Source organism: Bufo bufo, chromosome 6, assembly GCF_905171765.1.
Source record: "Bufo bufo chromosome 6, aBufBuf1.1, whole genome shotgun sequence".
In the NCBI taxonomy this organism is placed as follows: Eukaryota; Metazoa; Chordata; class Amphibia; order Anura; family Bufonidae; genus Bufo; species Bufo bufo.
The window spans coordinates 259,939,180-259,956,910 of NC_053394.1; the positions used below are offsets into that span (position 1 = coordinate 259,939,180).

Genomic DNA, 17,731 nt, shown 5'->3' on the forward strand with positions numbered 1-17,731 from the left:
GTGAAACCTGAGAGATGAGCAAATGCTGAGTGCAAACAGTTCTATTTTACCGGTTTTGGTTGCACGTCCTCATGCACCAGTCTGGAATACTGTAGGTGTATCAATACGTTTATGATGAGTCAAGATGAATATATGTGCACCCTGTAGAAGACCACTTCCTACTTTCGAGGTTGACAGCGTGTAGCTCATGAAGAAATTCACGTGTTGTGAACTGGCTTAGTGGCTTTATTACGTATGTGCACCATATGCCTTGTTTCTGTCATAGCTAAAAGGGGCGATTTATCAAAGTTGCAAAAAGGGATTCTTGGCTTTTGGGCCAAGGGTGGAAGTATTTCTAAAACTGCACAATTTGTGAACAGTTCGCATGCTGTTGTGGTGAAAGTGTATTGTGAGTGGTCAAATGGCGCCATTGCAAATAAGAGATGTGGAAACTGCAGAGCACCACGTACAATTGATGTGAGAGGTGAACGTCGACTACAAAGGTGTACATGGGCGGTCCGACACTCTACAGTGGAGCAATCACACAGCTGAAATGTCTGACATTGGTTGGAAGAGCATGACCAAGACTTCTAAGTATTATACTGGCCCCCTAATTCGCCAGACTTGTACCAAATTATGCATCTGTGTGTACACCTTGATCGTTGTGTGTTTTTACCTTATGGATCTTCCCCCTTGCACCCTCCTGCAGCTTTGGGATGCACTGCAGTCAGCATGGTTCCAGATACCTGTGATGAGCTACACTGACCTTATTAAGTCACTCCTAGCTTGTCTAGCTGCTGTCATGCTGTCATACCAGATGTATCACAGTGGCTCAGGCTGGATGATATATCTGGTACAGGGATAATCACTTTTCTCTGACTCTATACCAACTACTGGTTGGCTCACACAGAGACAAATTTTTACGCCAGAATTGTGGCGCATTGTAGGCACAAAATGGTGCATAATTGGCCCTTCCCCTTTCCTATGAAGATCCACCCCTTGTTGAACATTTTATTGTAGAAACCATAGAGTTACCAATTTGCAACACTTTTTAGAAAGATTTTTGGCGCAGACACATTAGTTAATCTGGGCCACTGTCTCTAAAACCTCTCTCTATGTAAAATAATTATACATCTAACTAGCTGTTGTCTTCTCCTCTCTAAAACTACATTAGCTGTATTCTGTGTTTTAAGATCCCTTTCCTCTATTAATTCTTCCAGTGTATAAACCCATAAAACACATGAAGGCCTTGGTTGTGATGTTATATAGTGGCACATCCAAACTGATATCACTGCTATAGTCTCTCATGATTGGTTGAGGCTGACTGCAAGGCAAGCCCACTGGGATAGGGTCATCCGATCCTCTTTCTTCATCTTCTTATTTTCCCTGTATGTATTCTGATATGTAAAATGGTGACATTATTGTAAGCTGTTGGTGCAGGACAAATTCCCAGATTTTCAGATTTGCTAGAAACCATAGTTTTTGGGAAATTTGTAATGAATTTGATTTATGTATAATTGATTTCGTCATTAATAAGCAAGAAAATAGATTTTTTTTCAGTTTTAAAAATTAAGTTTATTGAACAACCTGAAAATCAATTAATAGAACTAGACAACAAATGACAATCCACCAAAATAAGTTAAAGTGTCTGCTTTTTTGGTAGAAGGGTTTACAGATAATAAACTGCTCTTTCTGGTGCTGGTGATCAGCCTGGTGTTCTATTGCTGGGACCCCCAAAGAGCAGCTGTAATCTGTTAGGGTACCTGATATCAAATGATCAATATTTGTGCAGCACAACAAGGAAACTAAAACACTGAAATAAGTGGGTTATCTATATGATGCATATAACTTCAACACCAGTTCTACCATCATCTTTTTCTTCATTGTAGATCGGATTGGATTACACCAGGTTCCTTTTGGCATTGGATTCTTATATGGTTCTTGGTCTTCTTCTTTCAATGTCTGTGATGCGGCTTTCTTCTCCTCCTGATAAATGAGGGTGCATTGGACCCCCTATTAATTAAGAATTTCCTAATAGTGCGTTTGAAAATGGGCTGCTTAAAGCAGACAACCCCTTTACTATTCTTCTGGATATTGTCACCTATTTCAGTATTACCCATCTTAATATTGTCCACTTTTTAGGAGTAGAGAACTGAGCACTAGTTTGAGGTGTGCTTGGGCCCGTTTTCAAAATCCACTTGTATTTCTACTATTGGTAATTAAATAGTCCCAATCTTAAATCAAGATGAACAACTCATTTAAATTAAAATATATCTGTATTTCCATGTTCAATTGTTACAAATTGCATTTGTGTGGGCAACTTTCTAGACATTGTTTGTAAGCATGCTTCATTTCTATCATCTGTAGAGGTTCCTTAATTGTGTCAACCAAGCAGTGCCTAGACATTAAGCTTGTCATAAAAATGTTTTACCAAGGACAATCAGTTTAACACAATTTTCTGTGAATAAATAATTGCATAGAATTTGTACTGCTTCATTGGAAGTGTAATCCTGGTTTCCAACTATCTGATTAGGCCAACTAATCTCACCACAAAACCGGACAATAATGGTCATCATTACATTTTTTACAAGATCTGAGTCAATAACGGTTTACCAGCAGACTATTTCTATGTACTTTGCCTTACCCCCAGGCATCGTATAAAGTTCATTCAGATAGAAAATTAAATCCCGATACAATGGCTGTTATATGTAACACCACCTAAATACTTAGCGAGGAATTTTTTGTGATCCGCATATTATAATACCTTTCAACCAAGGGATGCTATAAATATAAAAACAAGGATACAATTATTATAGGGTTATAGTTAAGATCTCAATTTAAGATTCCAATTTTAGGGAAAAAGAACTATGGGTCTACTTCAGTATGTGAAAGAATACATGGACCCTTTCATTCATAACATCAGTGGCATTTCAGTTTTTGGTGTCCTTTTTCTATTTATTTTCTTTGAAGAAGAGTGGATTTTACCCTCTTAAAGACTTGTCTTATACTGAACCGTCAGATACACCTCGACTGGTGACCTGGTTAGGATGCATTAGCCAACTGTTATATTTAAGAGAAAAAAATCTTAACAAAAATAAAATAAAATAATCTGTGATTTATCACAAGGTCTAGAGGTTTACACAGATGTGTAGCTGGGAAAACGGGGGTCTGACAGGCCATATGGTGCCAACAAGCCACTCTATATTAGATATGCCCCTGGTTTACAAAAAAATTTAATGATCCCAAAGTGGTCATTTTTTACTTGAAACTTGTTTTGTTCCACAATAAAGTGTTGGACAAATTAAATGAATGAATGTACATCCAAAAACTAATGGTAGTACACTCATTTGCAAAAGTGGAGTGGCTACAGACCCTACTGGTATTCTACTGAGTGGGCAAATGCCCAGGAGGTCACCTGGGTCTTCCTCACTGCTGCTGGCCTGTTTAGGCTGTCAGGTACTTATGTACCCAGCCAGCAGTCGCAGGTGCCATTCTAAATTTAACTGCAGGACTGCAATGCAGTTGAATTCAGCAGTAGGGCAAAGGAACCTATAGTTCCCTGTTTCTTCATTCCACCCCAATACATCAGTTTACCAGTGGTGCAGGTGGTGCAATAATGCATTTTTGACCACTTGCGCTGGCATGCAGGCTCAGGCCGCACCAACATAGAATGGGAGTATCTAATTTTTTTTACTTTCCTTGGCCATGTGAGGTTTATACTACGGGGGGCACTATAATAGGCATTTCTATGGGTACTATAGGTGTACTGGGGGCACAATCGACATTTTTAATACTGGGGGCACTCTAGGAGCATTAATGGGGGTACTATAGGGGATGTTTACTACTTCAAATTTTTTATACTTTGGGACTACTGAGGGCTTTATTATTACTAGGGGCACAACATGGCACATTATTATTGCTGGCATTTCTATTACTGGGAACACTATTGTGGTAATTATAACACTATGACCACTGTAGAGCAGTGTTCCTCAACTCCAGTACTCAGGGCCCACACTGAGGAACACTGCTGTAGGGGACATTATTACTACTTGGGGCACCGTAGGGACCTTTATTGCTATGGATGGCATTATTCTACTGGAGCCACTGCGGGGGGCATGTTACTACAATTTTTTTCTGCTGAATATTATTTGGGGGCATTGGGGAGCACAGCAGGCACAGAATACAGGTTGGCAGAAGGAGGACACTGTTAAGGCACCGGTATGGGGAGTTTGTGCTTAGAAGGTTGGGAGGATGTTAAAAAAAAGAGGATTCTAAAATATTTGTGTGGCAAACTCTAGAGAGATGAGACATGGCTGAAAGAAGTCATCATGGAGGTCTAGGATGAATAGAGAAGATGCAGAAACAGAATGTCTATCAGAGGAGTCGTCACTGGATATAATAGGTATGAGTGCTGTGTTCTCCTGTTATGTTTGGTAATGCTGAAAAACCAGGCAGCATGCTGAAGGTAGGGACTGCTTGGCGCTGTGGCCTGCGTCTCCACTACTGAGCTCCCTCGTCCATGGACAATTAGAGACAACTGGAGGATGAGGGGGATGACAGAAAGGGGCTTCTGGCACTGGCAGTTTCTGGGGAGATAGTGTGTGCTTCTATGGCATAATTTTGTGCTTCATTGTGGTATTTAGTTCTACTGCGGCAGTAGCAGCTGTAGCTGGACGTAGCAGTTAAAAGACTATAAAAACAGGTAAAAACACAATCCCTAGTATTAGGCTGTTATTAGGGATAGAACAAGCAAATTCCTTATGGTGTCTTCTAATTTCAGTTCATTAAAATGTAAAATAACGTGATTTGAAGGAGTACTGCCTTCTATATCAGGTTAGAGCACAATAACACAATAAATGATAAAAAATGACACTGTTTAAATTAAAATGATTGTTATTTTATACACCGCTGATTTGACCTTTAACCTGATGTTTTAGTGCCACTACTTTGTAAAATGCTGTAAATAGACAACAAAGGCAGTACACCTTTAATACAAGTTGTTTTACATTTTAATAAACTGAAATTGGAAGACACCATTGGGAATTGACCTATTCAATCCTGATGATAGGGCTATACTAAGGACCTTGGGGGACATTTGCTATTCTATTTATGCCACTTTTGTGGTGTCAGAAAGTCACAGATTTTTGGCACACAAAATCTGCAACTTTTCTTCCTGTCTAAAACTTTGAAGTGGCAAGAAAAGAGGGCCTAGCAAGGATGGGGAGGGGGTGGCAGGTCCTCCACATTTATCTTTATTCATGCCAGAAAACAGTTTTCTGGCATGAATAAAGACAGATATCTATGGCAGCTAGGAGGAAGTTGCATGGCCCATTGGAGGATGTAACAACTCTATGAGAGGTCTGCGCCTTTACATAAATTTGGCGTATCCTCCCGCTGTGCATGGGGAATCAAGAGTGGTATGGAAAACTCCAGTCTTGATAAATATCCCTTCTTGTTTTTACCAGTCTTCCCTTTGGCATACTTTTCTCGACAATAAGATACAGATTCCTAGTCTGGGTTAAGAACTTGGACAAATAGCAGACAATGAACCTGAAGAGGCAAACGACTGTGTCTTAGCAATCATCTTTGTAATTTATGTAAATTATATAAACGCTTTCACAAGATACCAATTCATTAACTGAGCTGCAACTATGTGTAATTTCAACATATATTCCATGTCCCTCCCCTTTCCTCATTTGACCATTTATTGTCCAGTCTACCCTTTATTTCTCACTTATATTGTACTATTTACTGTGTGTTGACCCCTTTGTTAGCCTCATACGTAATGTAGGAGTTCAAATGGGGGCTGGGAGTTTGAAAGGTATCTGCCCCAGACACTGCATGCGGGGGAAGGAGGGTATCAATAAATCACTCTGTCTTGGCCAGGGTATAGGAGTTGTTGATGTATATCAAGCATAGCAAATGGCATCAATAAGGTGTTGCATTATATTGATTGACTTTTAGATATTAAGATTTCTAGAAGCATGCTTAACACACACATTATAAGAGCTTGACAGCCAGAAAGATGAAAATGTTTTTGCGCAGCATGCATCAGAACAAAAAGCAAATATGTCTCTCAACTACTTTTGCATGACTGCATAGCTGTGAATGCTTGGTTTCATTCACGTTGGAACATGTGCAAAGAAATTTAGCAAGTGTCAAAGATTTTTTAAAAAGTATACAGTCTCATTAATTGGTTAAATATATATATATATATATATATATATATATATATATATACTAAGGCTCTGTTCACACTTCTGTGTAGGGGTCCCAATGGGGTTTCCATCAGCAATTACATTTTTTTTGGGCAAGAATTGTCCATAGCTGTATCCTTGCCATAGTAAATACCTTGATGGAACACAGGATTTTTTGGAATCCACCATTATACATTTAAAAAGGTATACAGATATCCCTCCATTATAAACAGCAGCCACGACTTTTGTGTGAACAGTATTTTATTTACTTATCACATGGACAGAGGTGTAGCTTGGGGGTTCAGCCTCTGTGGCCTGTGTAATCTCCCAATCTGAGAAACTCCAGACCATGACCACTACCAAGAGCATTAAATAGCAACTGAATAATATTACCACCTTACTATTACTGAACAAAAACACTGTACAAAGACCAATATTTCCACCACACAGTGAATATATAGTGGTAAGTGTTTGAAAACATGTTCTTCAGACCATATAAGTGAATTCAATGCAGTAAAATCCAATGACTTACAGTTGATATGTTCTCTGATTGGAGTATTTCACTTTTCCTGTCTTTTCCATTTCGGACCACCATGATGATTTTTTCCAACTATGGCTTTTAGATAAAACTAGACTTTGTAGACTTTACAGAGACTTCTTTGGCACATCACCTCCAACATCCACCCTATCTTTACCCAACCAACACAAATTCACCAACCCCATTCTACTGACACCCCAAATTATATGCCTGTAAACGCCCCATCTGTCCCCCATTACTGTACCTACTGTTTGGCACAATGCCCCCAAATACTGTATTTCATAAATAATGAATATGTGAATCATAATGCACCCAAAAATAATAGTGCTAGATACACAGTGCCCGTATAATGCCCCAGATGGTTATAGTACACCGTACAATAAAGGTGTCATCTTTTGTAGCCCACAGAGAAACAGTGATTTTCTTAGTGCCCCACACTCAATTCCCACCCATAATAGCCTGCCAGCTGCAAATGCCCCGGAAATAGTATGCTAGCTACAGATACCTCAAAATAATAGGGTTTACCAATCCTCCCTTGTTGGGCCACCCCTTGACCCTGCTAACTATGCCTCTGATGTGGATATATGTTTATGGAGGAAGCAAATGAATCTAGATTTCTGAGCATTTTCACTTAATTTCAGACACAAAGTTGATATACTACCCCTTGAAGTACTGATATGGGGATAGGGCAGTAAGGTCTTAATCTTATTACTATTTAAGGGAAAAGATGTGTCAAAAAATGAAGTGTTCAAAAGTTAAATACAATTCAGGAAATGCTTTCTGGAAGTGAAATGGAAATACATTTTTACTATTGCAATTTTATACGACTTTTACTATTTCCTATAGTTATTGTGTTACTGGAACTGTTGACTTCCAATGTCCTTCATGATATGTTCTTTAGAATTAAGCTGCATCTAGACATGGGAACTTGCAGAGATCAGATACCAGATACATCCATACTAAACATGGTAAATAAAGAATATCTTGGTGTTAAATACTGGTGAAAAATAAATATCTGCCATCACTACTTTTGGAGTGGTTTATTTTAACTAAGTATATCACTTCAAATAAATGATGCTTCAAAACTGTATTACAAAAGTGATTGTATACTATAAGATTTATAATAACAATTTTTCTTTTACGTTATAATGGGACTTTCAAAGGCAATTAATAAATTTACTTCAATACTACAACTGTTTACACAAATCCTAAAGAAGTTTTTGGGGATAAAAAAAAGTCAGCTTTTGTACACAAATTTCGACTACAAATTTTGTGAATAAAACACATACTTGTGCAGAAAATGTGTCATCTAGCCATGCTCACACTTTAGGAAAACAAAGAACATGCAGTTCTTATTCGTAAGTGTGGTTTATAACAAGTAAACGGTACACATTTCAATATCATTAGATTGTAATTTACAGATGTGGTCGTGCTAAAAGGAATGGTTAACATGTAAGGCTACATTCACAGGAAAGGAAAAAACGGCTATCACACTGCAGTTTTCAAAACCATTAGAAGTCTAAGGGATACTTACACTCCAGTTTTTATACTGCCAGATGGAACCAATTGAAATAAATGGGTCCATTTTTAAACTCCATTTAGACTGGAGTGCATCGGTCAAATGACCATTAAAAATGGGTAAAAGTGCATTCCAAGGGTTAAAAAAAAACTCATTCTCTTGAACTCGAAGGAACATGTTCCATCACAATGCTGGGAGCATCAGATCCTGCTCCCCCTAGTGCAGAACGAGTGTTCCTGCTCGTTCAAGTGGATAAGGTGAATTTTGTTTTGTTTTTGTTTTTCAGACCAAAGAGGAGTTTTGCCTTCCTCTGGATCAATTTGAAGGATAACAGATGGAACTGGATGAACGTATGTCTTTTTTCAGCCTTATAAACTATGTTACTACGTATATTAGGGCCACTATGGGGACATTATAGACACTGTGGGCACCACAGATACTGGGGCAATATGGTGGCTATTATTTATATTGGGGGCACCGTGGGGTGTAAAATATATACTGAGGGTACTGCAGCGTTTGAGCTGTTCCCCCCCAAAAAATGACATGCATCCTTTTTTTGTGGCCACTTTTAATGGCTATGAAAAACACATGCAAAACAGCCATTAAAACGGACAAGCAACCAGAAAATAAATAAATACATGAATGTAGAATGGCCATGAAAAACAGACATTGTGTCCGTTTTCAATGGACATTTTTTTCTCACTGTCCTGGGAATGTAGCTTTAAGTAAACAATGGCAAGAACATGTTAATTGACTTTTTAAATGGATTTCAAAGGCTTTTGTAGCGAGATAACACCGTGACATGTTATCACAGTTCTTTTTAGTATGGCTACATCTGTAGTTTAGTATATTATTTGTACATTGACATTTGAAGATGCCCAATAATCCCAATAAGAGAAACTGCATGCATCCCATTTGTGTGGTTAAAGATTTAATTCTGCATCTGGATACATAGACGTCTGAGAAAAATGTCACCTCAAGTATATTAGTGGCACAATATAATACAGAGTCAACATTCTTGGGTCTTTTAGTTGCACCAATAAACCACTATTGATACAATTTCCATCTTTGTTTGCCCCCATATAGAGATGCTCATATCACATTATGTTACTTTCTGTATATTTCAAACCTTAAAAGAGTGTTGGTTTTAATTATTCAAATTTATATATTGCCTTCTTTGAATATCTCTTTTTCTACTGCTCTTTCTTAATCCATCAAGAGGCATGTCACTCTCTTTTTCCATATTGTAGTTCATTGTTTCTTACTCAAATTAATAAAGGTCTGGGGTAAATGAAAGGATGATAATTATGTTCTACACACAAATTAAAAAGCAGCTTTTAAAACAGAAATCACAAAAGCATTTTCCACAACTGGTGAATAATGTAGCTATATTTCAGATCAGAAATGGACTTTGGCTGGTCTCCATACATTAGCCTGCATTCCTGTTTTGGCTGTAGAAAATTTTGGCTTTGGCACCTGGATTCTAGATATTGATGATCTAGGGGAGGTAAATGAGTTAGTAGGACTAAGGACTGATGATTCCCAATTCTTCTGTGGAACCTCCTGAACAGAAGCGGAAAAAGGTGCATGCCCAGAAACATTGGTTGCCAGAGGCTGGTATGATACATCGGTTCTCCAAACTGGCTCTCCAAGTGTTGTTGCAGATCTAGGAGTTAACACTGTAGGAGTCATGTTGACTGAAGAAGACATTGGAGTAGGAGTTGAGAAACGCTTAATCTCATGAGCTCTCGCAGTTTTCACAGGAACTTGTCTAGTTTGAGTAGAATTCATTTTTTGAGAATCCTGGTTATCAGAAGAATCCCCAAAGCAGAACATGGCTGAATTTAGCTGGTAAGGCTGGTGGCGCATAAAATCTATAGCTTGCATTCGTGGCTTTCCAGTGGCTCCTTTTTTAACTTTGCTATCTGCTTTAGCACCTTGAGATTTTGATGCAGCTAATGGACAGGATGGAGAAACCAGTGGATTATATCCTATTGGAGGTGGTGCACGAATATTAGGTGAATATTTCCAGAATGAGGGAAGAGATGGTGTTGGTGAAGGTGTTCTTGGCCTTGAGTTAGGCCTGGAGCTAGATCTGTGATCTGAGTCAACAACAAATTTGTCCATACGACTTTGTCGCTTTGCAAACAGCTCTGCTCCTTTACCCTTCAACTGATGCAGCTCTTGGCTTCCATTTAAAAGTTGTTCTGATGATTTAAAATTGGGTTTTGGAGCCACAGGAGGAGGAACTTTAAATTTTCGTGCTGAAGATTGCATAAAATTACATGCTTCAGCTCCTAAGCTGAGGAAGTCTTCTTCTGGGCCAGATTCAAAACCTGCTCCATGTTGCTCCTGTTTTGGTTTCTCATCTATATTCTTTACCATTGACAGCAGTTCTGGGTTTGGCAAACACTTCTTCTCCTCCTTTTTAGCAAACATCTGTTTTCTGCTGCCTCTCCTTCGAGCTTCATTTAGGATGCCAGTACGTCCTATAGGTACAGAGATCCTCTGTTCTCTTGAATTCACAGACTCTGGTGACTGGTTTACTTGAGTAACTGGTGATATATACAAAGGTGTAGTGGGTGCTGGGCTGATAAATTGTGACACTGTAGATGTTGATGGAGTCACTGGTGTAGACTCCAATATATTTGGCGGGGAAGAAACAGTAAGAGGACCAGATGGACGAGAGGGACATGAAAGATATATGGAAGCAGTAGTAGTCCGTGGTGTTGTTGGAGCTGCAAGATTTTCTTTTTGATTTCCATGGTATTGGGTTGCAGGTGATGACACTACCTTCCCAGGTGCTGGGATATAAAGGGATGCAACAGAACTTACAGGAGCCTTTTGTGGACTAGCAGGTATATCAGTTGTAAAAGGGGTGAATGGAGATGGAGCCACATTTTGCACAGCAAAGCTTTCAATTTTTTTGGGTGGGGTGGGCTTGAACACAACTGACGAAGCCATTGTCCGCTGTTCAACTTGACCTGGAGTAAATGGTCTTGCAGACCTGTTGAAGATTACATTTCCAGAACCAGGAGCATTTGGATCTTGAGAATGAGCCGGAGTTAGTGAAATTTGTGTGGTTGTTACCTTGGTATTTTCTGAGCCCTCTGTCTCTTGGCTTTTATCATAATTTACTGTGTGAATAACGTTTCCATTAGCAACTGATTTCCGAGGAGGAGCAATTGGAGTTTTTGGATGCTCTGTGAGATATTGTGAGGGAGATTTGTCAGCCACCTGTTCAGATTTCTGCCTCTGTAATTCAAACAATGTTGCTCCCTTTCCAGATGCCTCACTCAGACCTTTCTCTTCTTGTGTTTCATGTTCCATTTTGGGCTTTTCAATATCCATATAGGTGCTATCCCAGTCTGAATTATTTGTTAAGCTACGGGCATCAGAGAATCCCTCTTCATCAAATTCTGATTCACTTGTAGGAAGGACTCCGTCTTCGTCTTCGTTATAGCGATCTTCGTCTACACTTCCGTAACTCACAAGTGTATATTTTTTTGCTCTCTGTCGTCTCTTCTTAAACATAAGAACACCTTTTGAGTGGGGATTAGGAGCATCAGTTAACAGAGATGCAATTGTTCTACATTTGGTTCTAGCTTCCTTAACGTTTTTCTCCTGCACACTCTCACTGCGATGAAGTTCTGCAAAAGAAAAAAGAAATAAAACATGACAATCATAGCATTTGATTGTATGTATCTTAGTAGCATTTATACAAATTTTGTAAGAATTTATGAACATACTTTAATACCTACTATATGATTGAGACGTTGAAGATTTGGTAAATGGCTATGGTTTGGCTTATTGCGCTTTTTTTATACAACACCATTATTACTTTCTGCTATTCAAATGGCCTTCTGCAACTGTCAGTACAATACATAACTGACATTACTAAAAGGGAGCTAAATGTTTTTATATCATAATATAAAGAGCAATGCAATAATCATTTTTAACATATGGTCAACTAGGATTTTGCATATCATCATTTATGTTGATTAAAGTATACTCATTACTGAGAAGATTAAATTCATATCTCATGTTGTATAATCTTACATATTCCAATAATAATTCTGTTACACATTTGTACTTCTACTACCTGGAAAATACCCTGCATGGCACATCTTGTGGGAATTTTAAAAATTTAAACTCTAAATACAATCTTTTGGCAATGTTCAACTGGACAGCAAGGAGAGATTATCCATAAAATAATCTCAGAATGTAAAATTCAGGTTATAAAAAAAAAAACTTTTAGGAAAATTGCTACAATTGACAGTTTGCAGATTTAAGAAAAGCTAAATCATTGCCAAAGCAACTATGATGTATAAAAGAAATGCCTGCATGTGTAGAAATGCTGATATAATGTATTAATATATATCATTATAGCTTCATAGAGAACAAAAATGTATAAAAAATAGCAAGCACATTAAAGTTCAGAAATTGAATATTCCATGGGGGAATTTATCAAGTCTTGTGCTTTTAGAATTCTGGAGTCAAGAAGTCACAAAATAAGGCTTTTCAACTTATGAGGGTTACGTGTGCAAAATTTGGTGACCACTCGCTCCAGTTTTGAAAGTAAATGTGGTTTGTTATGTCAATTAATTTTGCTACAGATTTATCACTACAACTTTCTAAAAAGTCGTAGAAAAAAAACTCACAAAATCAATCCATTAGGGGGTGATGTAGAAAAACCAGAATAGCATTTTCAGACAAAAGTGTTATGTTTAAAGATGAGCCAAGTTTAACAAACAACGTTTGATAAAATTGGTGCAAAGTATGGCAAAACTGAGTCAATCAAAACTGACTTCAAATATTACTCTCATGGTGAATCCCCCTATATTTTACTACAGTATTATACTTTGTGTATTGGTCTTAAGTGTTTGTTAGAATAAATGTTAGCTAGTTGCTGCCTCTAATTATAATAACCTTCATAGTGAGAACACATCTCCAACATTTTGTAGCTTACTTTTATCAAGGATTTGAATTACTGATGAGCAAAATAAAGTATCCAGGGACGTGTTAATATCAGCTAAGCTGGTCTGTCCACTTTACATACACTTGTCGTAAAAAGCTCTTCAGAATGTCAGGCTGATCATTTATCACTGACACACAGAACAGGTCATGCCAAATCCGAAAAAAACAAGATGTCTTGGTTTGAAGTGATATGAAATCATACAGGATTCCTTATAGACTATGTAGACAAATTAATAGAATACATGCTATTTGCTACTAGTATATGTGAATTACCTGCATAGAGATTATCTGTGCTGTGGTAGGAAGATACCGGTGAATCAGGCATGACACATGCACCATTAGAGTCACAATGTTCCATATAGAGAAGACAAGGGACAAATGTTCTCCAAGCTGGAGCCAAACCAAAGTAGGGAAATCTTTCCAGCAGCCTGCTGCCCTTTCTACAAGCCTTTTTAAGTCCCCACTTTTGTCTCCCCTGGCATAGCTGCTGGATTCACTGGCTCACTCAGAAGCTGATGAGATCATAGAGTCTATTTTTATGTGCCCGGGCTTATCACTGGTCCAGGCTTTGGACATTGTCACCTGTCACTTCAGCTATTTTCCTTCTTGCCTGTGGTTGAGTTAGAAAGAAATATTTTCAGCCAGCCACCATTTTTCATACCCCCAGACCCCAAGCGCTTACATGAGTGTGAAACAATGATATGTATTCCAGTCTGGAAACATGAGGTCAATGCACTTAAAATACCTCTGTTATCCATAGAGATCCCAATAGAAGAATACTCCACTTGGCTTGCTCATACATACCAGAAAAAACTGTTAGGAATATAGTTACTACTCAAAGGGCATCTCAAATTGAGATTTAGTCTACGAATTAGACAATAAGTGTATTTAATTGTATGCATATGTAAATATAGCATACTATAGTGTAAAAACCACAAAAGAAAAATCTAAGTGTACCAATATGCAACAGTGGCCAAAAGTCAAGGTTAGCCCAGCAGAGCCAGTCCCCCTAGATAACTCCCTAATCAACATACAGCCACAATGTCATCCTTAACCCCACTCTATCTGTAAGTACAGGGCAGGAAGAGGAAGCTGTATATTATCCAATTGGATACTAGCAGAAAACATCTTCTTTAAACCAAACCACCAAGGATTCTAGTAGTTACTTTTTTTTGAAGGACCATCAGACCTTTGACAACTCGTATCACATGTTAAATTTTTTTGCGGAACAGACATACAGAAACATGCACATTTACGCTTTTTTGCAGCCCCCATTAAGTGAATGGTTCTTCATACTGGCCACAAAAAAAGGGAGGACACGGAAAAAAATACATTTGTGTGCATGAGTCCTTAGTCTGTTTTTTTAATCACGTCTGACAGAAGGAAAACTTTTCCTAAGGATGCTGGTAGCCATTCCTTCTCCTTACAGAGGATTATCATCTTGTGGTTTTGCAGCAGCCTTAGCAGTAGAGTGCATGGGCCAACCATATGTGGAATATACCACAGATGAGTCTAAGTTTTCTGTCTTAAGTGTTTAGTGGTGATATAGGTATCAAGTTGCAGAATAATTATTTTACCACATATTCTTTCTTCCCTTTATGGAAAGAAGAATATTATTGATTAGATCATGGTGTTTATTTTGAGGATTTCATGTACAGCTAAATCACCCCTTCTGACATTCCACCGTCCTAACTGACCATTTGTGGCAACTACTTATCATTATCTGAATTAATGGTAAAGTCTTTAGTCAATAAATACCAGTATACTGATAAGAGTTATACCAACACCAAAAGAGAGAACAGGCACAGCACGACTAACAAAATATGTAAACTTTATTATGGTTCCCAGAAGGAAAAAATGCAATAAAAACGATAACAGACAATACAAAACAATGGTGGATAACACACAGGGTGGAGGGATCACAAATAGACAAGATACAGCATTAAACCAATGTTGGATAAGGCCAAAGAGGTACTAGATGATGAATAGATACCCCAGTGGGGGACATATATGCATGACCTCACCAACCTGGACAAAATATTAAAGCCAGATTCAGTACATACTTATTAAAGTGCAAAGTGCATAAAGTACAATGTACATGGACAATAAATAGTATACTAGATAAATAATGCCATAAATAAATACCAAAATGGTGATCCAATGAGCCCCAACGCACGTTTCGCGTAAGCTTCCTCAGGGGGGATGTATGTGCAGACTATACCAAAAGAAGGTGCCTTTTATATGGAAACTAACTAGGCTGATCATGAACAGCTGGAAGAGGGGAGGAGAACACACTCGTGTGTGGCCACACACGGAGGTGAACGGCGTGCGTTCCACAGTGGAACGCACCGGGTCACTTCCAGTTCGGGATGAGGAGATGTGGGCTAGATGGATGTACCTAAACCAATTAAATATAAACTACTGCGGGACTAGTGAAGCAGACAGAAGAGATACATACAGAGATCGCTGGGGCATAACGAGAAAAGAGTAGCCGGAAAGAAGAACTGGCTGGTGCGTTCCATGGGGCGCCACCGGAAGGGGTGGAGATAACACCGGAAATGACATAGTAAAATGGAACGCATACAGCCGGTCCTGTGACCGATGGAACGCATGAGCCGGCGGACTGAAGAAAGAACCTATAGTTAAGATCATATGAACAGCAAATGTGCAAAACCGTATTAAGTAGATCCCAAAGTGTGGGTATATATATATATATGTATGTCATCAGTGAGTATAAATATATGTATATAGGTAAAAGTCTGAATTGTGAGAAGTGAAAGTGGGTGTGACATACGGTAGTAACCATAGTGATTATGCCAGCTCTTGGCATAAAACACAACAGCCATTGGACGCATGTGTGCATATCCATGTATATAGGTCAAAAAAGATGAAATGTGTGAATGCAACAAAACCGTGCCATTGAGGGGAGGGCAAAAATGTGAACATGTGAATGGGGTAAAAAAGCACCAAAAAATGCGGTGGAAAATATATGAAAAGGTGTATACAAATGTGTAGGAATGTATATATACATACAAATGTTGTATACTAGTGGTGAAAATAATGAGTGTACAAGGGAAAAAAATGAAGTAAAGTAAAATAAGATGAAAATAATAATATTAAAATAATGAAATAATAATAAAGTAATAAAAAATAATAAAAATAATAAATGTACTTTATGCACTTTGCACTTTAATAAGTATGTACTAAATCTGGCTTTAATATTTTGTCCAGGTTGGTGAGGTCAGGCATATATGTCCCCCACTGGGGTATCTATTCATCATCTAGTACCTCTTTGGCCTTATCCAACATTGGTTTAATGCTGTATCTTGTCTATTTGTGATCCCTCCACCCTGTGTGTTATCCACCATTGTTTTGTATTGTCTGTTATCGTTTTTATTGCATTTTTCCCTACTGGGAACCATAATAAAGTTTACATATTTTGTTAGTCGTGCTGTGCCTGTTCTCTCTTTTGGTGTTGATACTTGGTATATGGCCTAGTACGCATACTCACTCTGTGAGTTACTCACGATTGGTGTTTATTGATAAGAGTTATAGTAAAGGCCCTATTACACAGGCATATTACTGTTAAATTGATCGCTAACGAGCGTTTGTATGACTGGTTGTTAACGATCATCTGGCAGTGTAGATGCCGATTACCCGATGAATGAGCAAACGCTTGTTTATCTGGTAATTGGGATCTTTTAACATGTTACAAAATCTTGCTTTGCCGACGGCAGATCACGTCGTCTAATAGGCGCTCTGCTGCCAGCAAACAATGAGACAATACCGAGGAGGAGATCGCTGCATGTAATAGCAGCAGTCTCCTCCTCTACCGAGCAGGCGATTGCCGGACAGGTAATGCTTCCCTCCCAACAATCGTCTGCTCTATCTCCCTGTGTAATAGGGCCTTAAGGATAAATTCTTCTGTTCCCCCTATGTTTCAGGTACTTATCGTATCCAAAAAAAGGTAAAATAACAACCAAGTACATTTCTGAGTTTTTTCTGCGGATAGGACATCAGTATCTGCAGCCCGAAAAATCTCTTTTAGTTACTAATACACATTTAAGAAAATTCAGCCAATGTTTTAGCCAATCATTATCTGTAAATTGTACACAGAAGATCATGTGAATTGACCAAAGACAGTTTTTTTTTCTTCAGAAAACGCAATGGAAGCTCCTGTGGGAATCTCTGCCATAGACGAGCAGAACTTAGCTGAACATGATTTTTTTACTTTAGCCACTTTAGGGTTTTGTCCAAGATTTTTAATTATATAAAAAGAAAACTTTAACTCACTGGCATAGCTATAGGCAAGCAGCGGTCGCAGTTGAGACCAGGCCCCTAAGCCAGGGGGACCCAGATCGCCCCCCTTGGCAGTGGTGCAGTATATTTTCCTTTATAAGATACAGTGCATCTTATTTATTTTACAGTCTGATCTGAGGTCTAATATGGGTCTGATTGGGGGTCTGGAGGTCTAATGGGGGTCTGATTAGGGGTCTGGAGGTCTAATAGGAGTCTGATTGG

General features: G+C 38.5%; 1 protein-coding gene across 1 annotated transcript in view; it reads right to left on the reverse strand.

Annotated features, from left to right (window-relative positions):
• Positions 1 to 7,739: 7,739 nt before the first annotated feature.
• Positions 7,740 to 17,731, reverse strand: part of SYNPO2L (synaptopodin 2 like) — a 138,242-nt gene continuing 128,250 nt past the window's right edge. Inside the window, exon 4 of the mRNA XM_040435838.1 lies at positions 7,740 to 11,883. Within this exon, the coding sequence (XP_040291772.1) occupies positions 9,632 to 11,883 (2,252 nt within the window). The 3' untranslated portion in view covers positions 7,740 to 9,631. The remainder of the gene's footprint in view (positions 11,884 to 17,731) is intronic.